Source organism: Cebus imitator, unplaced genomic scaffold (assembly GCF_001604975.1).
Source record: "Cebus imitator isolate Cc_AM_T3 unplaced genomic scaffold, Cebus_imitator-1.0 Scaffold296, whole genome shotgun sequence".
Taxonomy (NCBI): Eukaryota; Metazoa; Chordata; class Mammalia; order Primates; family Cebidae; genus Cebus; species Cebus imitator.
This window is the reverse complement of record NW_016107611.1, coordinates 329,607-340,310: the sequence shown is the minus strand read 5'-3', so window position 1 is coordinate 340,310 and position 10,704 is coordinate 329,607. Positions and strand designations below refer to the sequence as shown.

General features: G+C 51.3%; 1 protein-coding gene across 3 annotated transcripts in view; it reads left to right on the top strand.

Annotated features, from left to right (window-relative positions):
* Positions 1 to 383: 383 nt before the first annotated feature.
* PLAUR (plasminogen activator, urokinase receptor) overlaps positions 384 to 10,704 on the top strand; it is a 28,145-nt gene continuing 17,824 nt past the window's right edge. For 2 of the 3 annotated variants that reach the window (XM_017502331.2, XM_017502334.1), the window contains exons 1-3: positions 384 to 665; positions 2,904 to 3,014; positions 4,898 to 5,041. In XM_017502331.2, coding sequence (XP_017357820.1) covers positions 608 to 665; positions 2,904 to 3,014; positions 4,898 to 5,041 — 313 coding nt within the window. In that variant the 5' untranslated portion in view covers positions 384 to 607. Of the gene's footprint in view, positions 666 to 2,336; positions 2,433 to 2,903; positions 3,015 to 4,897; positions 5,042 to 10,704 lie in introns of those variants that run through there. The other variant, XM_017502332.2, reaches the window with a different exon arrangement.

The following is a 10,704-nucleotide window of genomic DNA, read 5'->3' as shown; positions in this document are numbered from 1 at the left end:
GCCTGGCCACCCCTAAATACTCTAGTAAGCATCTGAAAAAAAAAAAAAAAGTCCCGCCTATTGTCATTACAGCGATATCTACTTTTCTGGCTGAAGTGTTTTAAGGTAAAGTATGTCTTTACCCTCAAATATTTCAGCATGCATCTCTAGATAAGGACATTTTCTCACATAATCAAAATATCAGTATCCCTCCTGACAAAACTAACAAAAATCCTATTAGCTAATGATTAGCCACATTCAAATTTACCTTCAACGTTTTTATCCTCATTTTACAGCATTGGAGAGCAATGGCCCCAGGCCCCCATATTAGGAAGAGAGAGAACTGCGATTTGGACCCAGGCAGTTTGGGGACAGAGCTGCAACCACAGCTCCATGAGTCAGGGCAGAGCCAGCCCCCCTTCACCACCAGCTGGCCGCGCCCTGGGAAGGGAAGTCTGGGGCGGAGGAGGTTCTTGCGGGAGGAGGGGGAGGTGTCCACGCATCTGGGGCTGACTCGCTCTTTCGCAAAACGTCTGGGAGGAGCCCCTGGGGCCACAAAACTGCCTACTTCGTGAGGCCGGAAGGAGAGAAGTGCAGGGATCCCGCTCACAGGAGCTGCCCTTGCAACATGGGTCACCCACTGCTGCTGCCGCTGCTGCTGCTGCTGCTCCACACCGGCGTCCCAGGTAGGCGCTGGGTCCCGAACGCTTGCGCCTGGAACAGGGTCTGATTGGTGGTGGCGGTTGGGGGTTGTCAGAGGCTGAGCTGGAGGAATGGGGTTCGGTCCTCGGCACCCTCCCGAATCAAATAATAGTAATTCTGCTTTGTGCAACGCCTCTCAGGGCAGTACCTGACACTAGGTAGGTGCTCAGGAAATATTAGTGGAGCAAAGGCATTTAGCTTTACATAATTTATGTAAAAATGAGTGCTCTTTTTTTTTCATGGAGCTCTTCTAAGCTTCTTCCTTGCAATTTCAAACTGGGCAATAGGATTATTATTGTTATTATTATTATTTGAGACGGAGTTTTGTTGCCCAGGCTGGAGTACAATGGCGCAATTTCGGCTCACTGTAACCTCTGCCTCCCGGGTTCAAGCGATTCTCCAGCCTCAGCCTCCCGAGTAGCTGAGATTACAGGCGCACGCCACCAGGCCCGGCTAATTTTTGTATTTAGTAGAGACGGGTTTTCCCCATGTTGCCTAGGCTGGTCTTGAACTCCTGACCTAGAGTGATCCACCCGCCTCGGCCTCTCAAAGTTCTGGCATTAGAGGCTTGAGCCACCGCGTCGGAGCAAGGCTATTAATTTCGTTTTCGAGGAAACTAGGGCACAGAGAGGTTAGGTAACTGGCCTAAAATCACACAGCCAGTGCTTGAATACGCGGACTCTGAACCCGCAGCCCCCTACCACCACCACCCCCAGCGCTCTCCACGCTGGCTAGTTCTCCCTCTGAGAAACAGGGGGACAGGGCCCCCTTTTACAAAAGGGCTAAAAGGAGGCTGGCTGAGCATTGCAGAGCCAGGATTGGAGACCCGGGATTGCCCCTCAGGACCTTTCTCTCTCGCTGAGGCCATTCTCACCTCCTTCCCCCAGAAAATGAGAAAATGTGTGGGCAGGCACTGGGTCGAGAGACGAGAGGAATTCGAAAAGGAAGTCAGGGCAGGTGGCCACCGGGTGTTGGGGCAGCGATGAATAAGTAGGAAAGCGCTCGAGACCGCGGGAAGCCGGGAGTTAGTAACTGTGACTCCGAACGCACAGCTTGGAGAGGATGTCCAAGAAGGCCAGGGGGGTCGGGAAGTGGGCCCAGGGACTGGGCTACAACCTCGGGGCGGAGCCTGGGGCGGGGAGAGAGTGTCGGGGAGGAGCCAGAGGGCGGGGCTGGAATCTCTGGACGGAGCCAGAGGGCGGGGTTATAATGTCAAGGAGCAACTAGAGGGCGGAGTTATAACCTCCGGGCGTGGCTAGAAGGCGGGACTAGAATCTTGAGGGGCAGGGTTATAGCCTTGGGGAGGAGGTAGAGGACGGAGCCGGAACCTCGTGGAGGAGGTAGGGGCGGGGTTATACGCTTGGGGCGGGGCTACGGGGCGGGGCTAAGAGCTCAAGCGGCCAAGGGGCGGTGTTATGACCTCGGGGCGGGGCTGTAGGGCGGGGCTGAAATGTCAAGGCGGGACTGGGGCGGAGTTATGACCTCAGGGAGGAACTAGGGGCGGGGAGGGCCTCGGGGAGAGCTAAAGAGCGAATTAGAACCTCAAGGAGGAGCTAGAGGGCGGGACTAAAGCCTCGAGAAGGAGCCTGGGGCGGGGCAAAACCTCGTTGGGGAGCTGGAGGGCGGAGACAGAACTTCGGGAAACTACAGTATTTGGGAATCGAATCTCGGAGGGCTGACGGCCGGGGCTAGAATTTGGGAATAAACTAGTGGGCGGAGAGAGGCTCTGGAGCCAGGCAGAACCAGGCGGAGTGAGTGGAGGGATAGTTCTATTAGGACACTGGGAATGGCGGATATAACATAAAGATCGACGGGGGTAGGGCGAGGCTAGAATGCCCAGCAGAGCTAGAGAGGCATAATCGACCGAGGGCCCGCGCAGTGAGAAGGACCTAATGGGAGCAGGAATAGAACTTCCTGATAGAGAGGGCGGGGATAGCACAGTCAGGATATACGCCTCACGAGGACGGAATTAAAGGAAAAGAGGGCCAGGAAAGGACTTTGGGGAAGAACTTGTGGGCACGTATAGAATGTTTAGTTAGGGGGGTGGAGTTAGAACGTGCACCAAGGACAGACTGGAAGGACCGCCGGCTGGAACCCAGCAGAACGCGGAGCACAAATCTGAATGGACGGAGCCTGGAGAGTTGGTGTTGGTATTGGGACATGCAAGTGCGAGCGGGGCGTTTTGGAGCTAAGCGTAATTACCCTCTCCTTCCTTTCCCCAGCCTCCTGGGGCCTGCGGTGCATGCAGTGTAACGGCCACGGAAATTGCCGAGTGGAGGAGTGCGCCCTGGGACAGAGCCTCTGCAGGACCACGAGCGTGCGCCACTGGGAAGGTAAGCTAAACACACACACACACACACACACACACACACACACACACACACGCCTCTCCAGCGCAGCAGGGAGCCGCGAGTGATTGAGAATCCTTCCTCACCAGTAACTGGGAAATGCAAACTAAAAAAAACAAAACAAAAACATAGAGACCCCATTCCACACCCACCAGCTTGGCAAGCATTTAAAAATCTGACAATACTGTGGTTAGTAAGGATGTGGAATTGCAGACCTTGTCTGTGGTGGGGGTAAATTGGCACCTCAGCCACCTAGAGCGATTCGGCAATATCTAGTCCAGATGAGGATTAGCATACGTTACAGCTCAACTCCTCTTCATGCAGAAATGCCAAAGAACCTTGGCCACACACATGTATAAGAATATTCTACCAGGTGCGGTGGCTCACGCCTGTAATCCCAGCACTTTGGGAGGCTGAAAGGGGTGGATCACCTGAGGTTCAGGAGTTCGGACCAGCCTGACCAACATGGTGAAACCCCGTCTCTACTAAAAATACAAAAATTAGCTGGGCATGATGGCGCATGCCTGTAATCCCAGCTACTTGGGAGGCTGAGGCAGGAGAATCGCTTGAACCCGGGAGGCAGAGGTTGCAGTGAGCTGAGATCAAGCCATTGCACTCCAGCCTGGGTGACAGAATGAGACTCCATCTCAAGAAAACGGGGAAAAAAAGAAAAAAAAGGAAAAGAATGTTCTTAGCAGCAATGTTTGTGACATGGAAAATTGGAAACAGGCTGAGCACAGTGGCTCACACCTGTAATCCTAGCACTTTGGGAGGCAGAGGCAAGTGAATTGCTTGAGGCCAGGAGCTCAGAGAGGCCGAGGTTGCAGTGAGCTATGATTGCACCACTACACTCCAGTCTGAGTGACAGAGTGATACCCTGTCTCAAAAAATTAATGAGCTGGGTGAGGTGGCTCACGCCTGTAGTCCCAGCACTTTGGGAGGCCGAGGCGGGTGGATCAGGAGGTCAAGAGATTGAGACCAACCTGGCCAACATGGTGAAACCCTGTCTCTACTAAAAATACAAAAATTAGCTGGGCGTGGTGGCGTGTGCCTGTAGTCCCAGCTACTCAGGAGGCTGAGAACGGAGAATTGCTTGAAGGTGGGAGGTGGAGGTAGATCACGTTACTGCACTCCAGCCTGCAAGGCTCTGTCTCAAAAAAATAAAAATAAAAATAAAAAATTAATTAATGGGCTGGGCACGGTGGCTCACAACTGTAATCCCAGCACTTTAGAAGGCTAAGGCTGGCAGATCACCTGAGGTTGGGAATTCGAGACCAGCCTGACCAAAATGGAGAAACCCTGTCTCTGCTAAAAATACAAAATTATCCGGGCATGGTGGTGCATGCCTGTAATCCCAGCTACTCAGGAGGTTGAGGCAAGGAGAATCACCTGAACCTGGGAGGCAGAGGTTGCAGTGAGCCAAGATCATGCCATTGCACTGCAGCCTGGGCAACAAGAGTGAAACTCTGTCTCAAAAAAAAAAAAAAATTAATGATTAGCCGAGTATGGTGGCATGTGCCTGTAGTCCCGGCTGCTTAGGAGTCCCAGGAGAATTGCCTGAACCCATGAGGCAGAGGTTGTAGTGAGCTGAGATTGTGCCACTGCACTCCAGCCTGGGTGACAGAGCAACACCCTGTATCCCCACCAAAAAAGTTAATTAAAATAAAATAAAATAAAATAGGGCAGGCTCCTTGTTGGAGTGAGGGTGGAGGCAGGGTTAACTCTAGAAAAAGACAGAGTTGGACTCAAACAAGAGAAGGGGCCTGGCAAAGATCAGCCCTGGGAGTGGGTGACCTTGAGACCAGGAGCGTCAGAGGCTGGCTGGGCTGAGAGGAGCCTCTGGGGTAATGAAGATCCACTTCTTGCAGAAGGGGAAGAGGTGGATATGGTGGAGAAAAGCTGTACCCACTCAGAGAGGACCAACAGGACCATGAGCTTTCGGACTGGCGTGAGGATCACCACCCTTACTGAGGCTGTGTGTGGCTTAGACTTATGCAACCAGGACAGCTCTGGTGAGTAGGGCAGCCCTGGCCAGCCCCAACCCCAAGCCATCCCCAGCTCAACCTCATCATCATCCCAATCCTATCCTTAATTTTACATCAGCCGAACCCCAAGTCCGTGCCTTATCCCAGTCACACCCCATCCCAACCCATCTCTAGCTCAGTCCCATCCCCAGCCCATTCTTGACCCCATATCCAACCCAAGTCAACTTCATCTCCAATTCTATCCCCAACTTCATGTTACTCCAACACTGTCCCCAACTCAAACCCAGCCCTGTTCCAAACACAGTTCCAACCTCATCCTCATTTCAGGCTACCCTAAACCCCACTCCCAACAACACATTTACTTTCATCCTTAACCCAATCCCCATCCTGAATGTTTGTATGTATGGTTGTTATGTATAACTTGCAGCTCTGCCCTTAACAAGCTCACATGAATGCATGAGACATAGGTGAGATGTCTCAGTTATGTCTGTCCATCCGATTGGGCAAGAGATGGTTAAACTCAATCCATTGGGATGGGAGATGGTCCAAGCAATAGATGCTGAGGGGCCAGGATTCAAGCAGAGACTCGATGTTCTTAGGGGAGGATTAGATGGGCCACAGTAGGTTGGGAGAATCCTCTGCAATAGATGGTCTCTGACTTGGACAGTGAAAAAAAGAAAATGTGAAGGAATGTCCATAATTGGCTGGGTGTGGTGGCTCACACCGGTAATCCAAGCATTTTGGGAGACCAAGGTGGGAGGACCGCTTGAGCCCAGGAGTTTAAGACCAGCCTGGGCAACATAGCAAGACCTGGTCTCTGCAAAAAATAAATTAAAAATAGCCAAACATAGGGGTATGCACCTGTAGTCCTAGCTATTCAGAAGGCTGAGGTGGAGCCTAGCTATTCAGAAGGCTTGAGCGGGTAGTTCAAGACTGCAGTGAGCTGTGATCATGCCATTGCACCCCAGCTTGGATGACAGAGTGACACCCTGTCAGAAAAGAGAGAGAGAGAGAGAAAGGAAGAAAGGAAGGAAGGAAGAGAGAAAGAAGATAGAAAGAGAGAAGGGAAGGGACATAAAGAAGGAAAGAAAAGGGAAGGAAGGAGAAATAAATAAGAAAGAAAGAAGGAAGGAAGGAAAGAGAGGGAGGGAGGGAGGGAGGGAAGGGAGTAAAGAAAGGAAGGAGCCAGAAAGGCAAGCAGGCAGGCAGAAAGAAATAGAAGGAAGGAAGGAAAGAAGGAAGGAAGGAAGGAAGGAAAGAAGGAAGGAAGGAAGGAGGGAAGGAGGGAAGGAGGGAAGTAAAGAAAAGAGGAAAGGACAAGAAGAAAGGAGAAAGAGAAGGAAAGGGATATAAGGAAAGAAAAAGAGAAGGAAGGAGAAAGAAAAAGAAAAAAGAAAGAAAGAAGAGAGGGAAGGAGGGAAGAAGGAAGAAGGAAGGAAGGAAGGAAGGAGAAAGAGAGAAACAGAGAAAGAAAGAGACAAAAGCCTTGTCTCAAAGAAAGAAAGAAAAAAGGAAAAAGAAACATCCAGAAGCCCCTTTGTCGAATTCCACGTTCAGGCTCTGATCATTTTAAGAAAAAGACTTAGAAAGGGTCAAATTCTCGTAAATTCCCACAGGAGAGGGAGTGTGGGGAAGAAATGGACCTGTGGTGCATGGTCAGCAGAGATTCCTCTTTCTGGACCTGGTCAGGAAGGAAATAGGGTAAGGCCAGTCCAGTCACGGTGACGTCAGTGAGCAGAGTGCTACGTTTGCACTGGGTTTTCTTTGTTGTTCATTCATCCTGATTCTGGCTGGTTTTCATCCATCCTGACCTCAAACTTTAATCTGTTGGGGGGGCCAAATCAGATGTTTGTTCTGAGGAAGTGACAAGAGAGGATGTGAGCTTCCTCTTTAGGCCAGATGTGCTTAGGGAAAGCACCAATACTTGGCTCTAAGTAGTGCATTCAGAGATGATAGTGAAAACATTTAACAACATCGGTCAGTGCTGGGACAAACTCCTGGAGTCCCCTGTTGGGCCTGGTGTTACCCCTTTCCATGATGGGTCACAGGGACATGAAGGGCCCTGGGGAGAGAGCTGGGAGTGGTCAGGGGTCCACTGGGAGCTTGAGGCAGCAGCTGTCAATTTGGTAATCCAATAACTGAGATGCCTGTATCATCCCCATTTCTAATGCCATTGTACCCTGTCTGTGGCAACTTGAATAGTTGGTTAAGCTGCAGTCGGTACCTACATGATGCTGGGGACACAGCAGTGACCAAGACAGCCTTGTGCCCTGCCTGACTCCAAGAGACTCACAGTCCAGTGTGTGTGTGTGTGTGTGTGTGTGTGTGTGTGTGTGTGTGTAGAGGTGACAACAGACCCATCATCAGTGACTGATTATTAGTTTGGTGCAAAAGTAATTGCAGCTTTTGCCATTAAAAGCAATGGCAGAGGCTGGGCGCGGTGGCTCATGCCTGTAATCCCAGCACTTTGGGAGGCTGAGGTGGGCGGATCACCTGAGGTCAGGAGTTCAAGACCAGCGTGACCAACATGGTGAAACCCCATCTCTACTAAAAATGCAAAAAAAATAGCTGGACGTGGTGGCAGGCACCTGTAATCCCAGCTACTCAGGAGGCTGAGGGAAGGGAATGGCTTGAACCAGGGAGGTGGAGGTTGCAGTGAGCTGAGATCACACCACTGCACTCCAACCTGGGAGACACAGCGAGACTCCTTCTCAAAAAATTTTTTAAAAAAGCAACAGCAGAAACCGCAATTGCTTTTGTACAACCTAATAGATTAGTCTGGGCTCGGAAGGGGGAAGCACAGGCAGAGGGGTCAGGGCTGGGATGAGGGAGGAGGAGGGGCCCCAGAGGCGATACCTGACTCAGGTCAGGGAAGGTTTCCTAGGGGAAGTGGCAGCTAAGCTGGGTTTTGAAGGATGAGTAGGAATCAGATTAAGAAACAGCCAGTGGAGGCCACGTGCGGTGGCTCATGCCTGTAATCCCAACACTTTGGGAGGCCAAGATGGGAGGATTGTTTTAGCCCAGGAGTTCCAGACCAGCCTGGGCAATGTGACTCTACAACAATTACAAAAATTAGCCAGACGTGGTGGCACATGCCTGTGATCCCATCTCCTTGGGAGGCTGAGGCAGGAGGATCATTTGAGCCCAGGTGGTGGAGGCTGCAGTGAGCTATGATCGCACCACTGCACCACAGCCCAAGTGACAGAGCGAGATCCTATCAAGAAGAAAAAAAGCTGGGCGCAGCGGCTCACACCTATAATCCCAGCCCTTTGGGAGGCCGAGAGGGGCCGATCACGAGGTCAGGGGTCAAGACCAGCCTGGCCAACATGGTGAAACCCCTTCTTTACCAAAAATACAAAAAGGTATCCGGGCGTAGTGGCAGGTGCCTGTAATCCCAGCTACTTGGGAGGCTGAGGCAGGAGAATTGCTTGAATCTGGGAGATGGAGGTTGCAGTGAGCCGAGCTCATGCCACTGCACTACAGTTATCCCAGTAGCTGGGATTACAGGCGCCTGGCCCCATGCCCAGCTAATTTTTTCGTATTTTTAGTAGAGATGCGGTTTTGCCACGTTGGCCAGTCGGGTCTCGAACTCTTGACCTCGCGATCTGCCCGCCTTGGCCTCCCAAAGTGCTGGGTTTATAGGCATGAGCCCGGTCCTCATTTACATTTTTAACAAATTATTCTGACCACAGAACAGAAGATAGATTGAAAGGAAGCAACAGTAGATGAGGGGAAACCAACTTGGGGGGAGGTGAGGTTGTCCAGGTGGAGAGGAGGGCAGCAGGACTAGGGTGTCAGGTGTGCAGAGAAAGAGAAGTGGATGGATTTAAGAGCTATTCCGGCTAGGCACAGTGGCTCATGCCTGTAATCCCAGCACTTTGGGAGGCCGAGGTGGGTGGATCACGAGGTCAAGGAATCGAGACCATCCTGGTCAACACGGTGAAACCCCATCTCTACTAAAAATACAAAAAATTAGCTGGGCATGGTGGTGCGTGCCTGTAATCCCAGCTACTCAGGAGGCTGAGGCAGGAGAATTGCCTGAACCCAGGAGGCGGAGGTTGCGGTGAGCCAAGATCGCGCCATTGCACTCCAGCCTGGGTAACAAGAGCGAAACTCCGTCCCAAAAAAAAAAAAAAAGGGCTATTCCGGCTAGGCATAGTGGCTCACGCCTGTAATCCCAGCACTTTGGAAGGCCGAGGCAGGAGGATTGCTTGAGCCCAGGAGTTGGAGGCTGCAGTGAGCTGTGATCACGCCACTGCACTCCAGCCTGGGCAGCAGAGCAAATCCCTGTCTCAACAAAAGCCAAAAAAAAAAAAAGCTACTTAGAAGCAGGCCTTAGTGGTGGATTATGTGGAGAGGGGACCTGCAATTCTGGTCATGATGGAGTCACTTGAATCGGAGCACGCCTCTGCCAATGATAGTTACAAATGCTGGACAAATAATAAACAATTATTGGAAGTCATTGGAGAGCTGCAAATGAAACGAGAGACTTGGCTGGGCGAAGTGGCTCGTGTCTGTAATCCCAGCACTTTGGGAGGCCAAGGCAGGCGAATTGCTTGAGCTCATGAGTTCAAGACCAGCCTGGGCAACATGGCGAAACCCCATCTCTACTAAAAATACAAAAGTTAGCCAGGTGTGGTGGCATATGCCTGTGGTCCCAGCTACTTAGGTGGCCGAGGCACAAGAATCGCTTGAACCCGGGAGGTAGATGTTACAGTGAGCCAAGATTGCATGACTGCACTCCAGCCTGGGCGACAGAGTGAGACTCCGTCTCAAGAAAGAAAGAAAGGAAAGGAGAAACTTGAGCTGCTACCACCTCTGAAATGAGGAAGGCGTAGAATGTGGGTCCCACAGACAACCTGGCTTTTTCCCGGAGTGCACTTGCCAATCTGCTGCTGTGGAAGGGAAAGAGAGCCCAGACGGAAAGAGAGTCGCTAGACTGAGAAGACGGAGGTTGGAGTTTAGGGCTGCCAGAATGTCTGGAGGATGAGAGTTAAAATCCTGGAATGGATGGGACCACAGAAAAGGGAGTCCCCAATCTGCAAACAAATCTCCCTCAAGTCATTGGCAAGCTGTACATGCACAGGGTGAGAGCCCAAGAAACTTGGAAGAGAAAAATAGTAACTGGGAAGCTACAAAAGCGAGCAAGGCTTCCAGCAGGCATGTGATGCTGGGGACACAGGTTGCCAAGCTGGAGAGGCCTTGGTAAGCACCTCAGGCTCTCCCCTCAAGACCATCCTAGGGGTAAGGGCCAACGTGAAATAGACCAGCTTTAAACAAGCCTAGATGCAATCCTTGACAGGAATGAAAGCCTGACTCTGGAAGAAGAAAACATCATTTAGGCCCTTGACAGATTTTTATCTATAATGTCTGGCATGTGATGAAAACTTACAAGATAACCGGGCATGGTGGCGTGTGTCTGTAATCCCAACCACTTGGAAGGATTGCTTGAGCCTGAGAGTTCTGTGCTGTCGTGTGCTATATCAATCGGGTGTCTGCACTAAGTTTGGTATCAATATGGTGATCTCCCAGGAACAGGGGACCACCAGATTTTCTAAGGCGGGGTTGAAGTAGCCCAGGTCAGAAATGGAGCAGGTCAAAACTCTTGTGCTGATCAGTAGCAGGATTATGCCTATGAGTAGCCACTGTACGCCAGCCTGGACAACATAGCAAGACCCCATCTCTTAAAA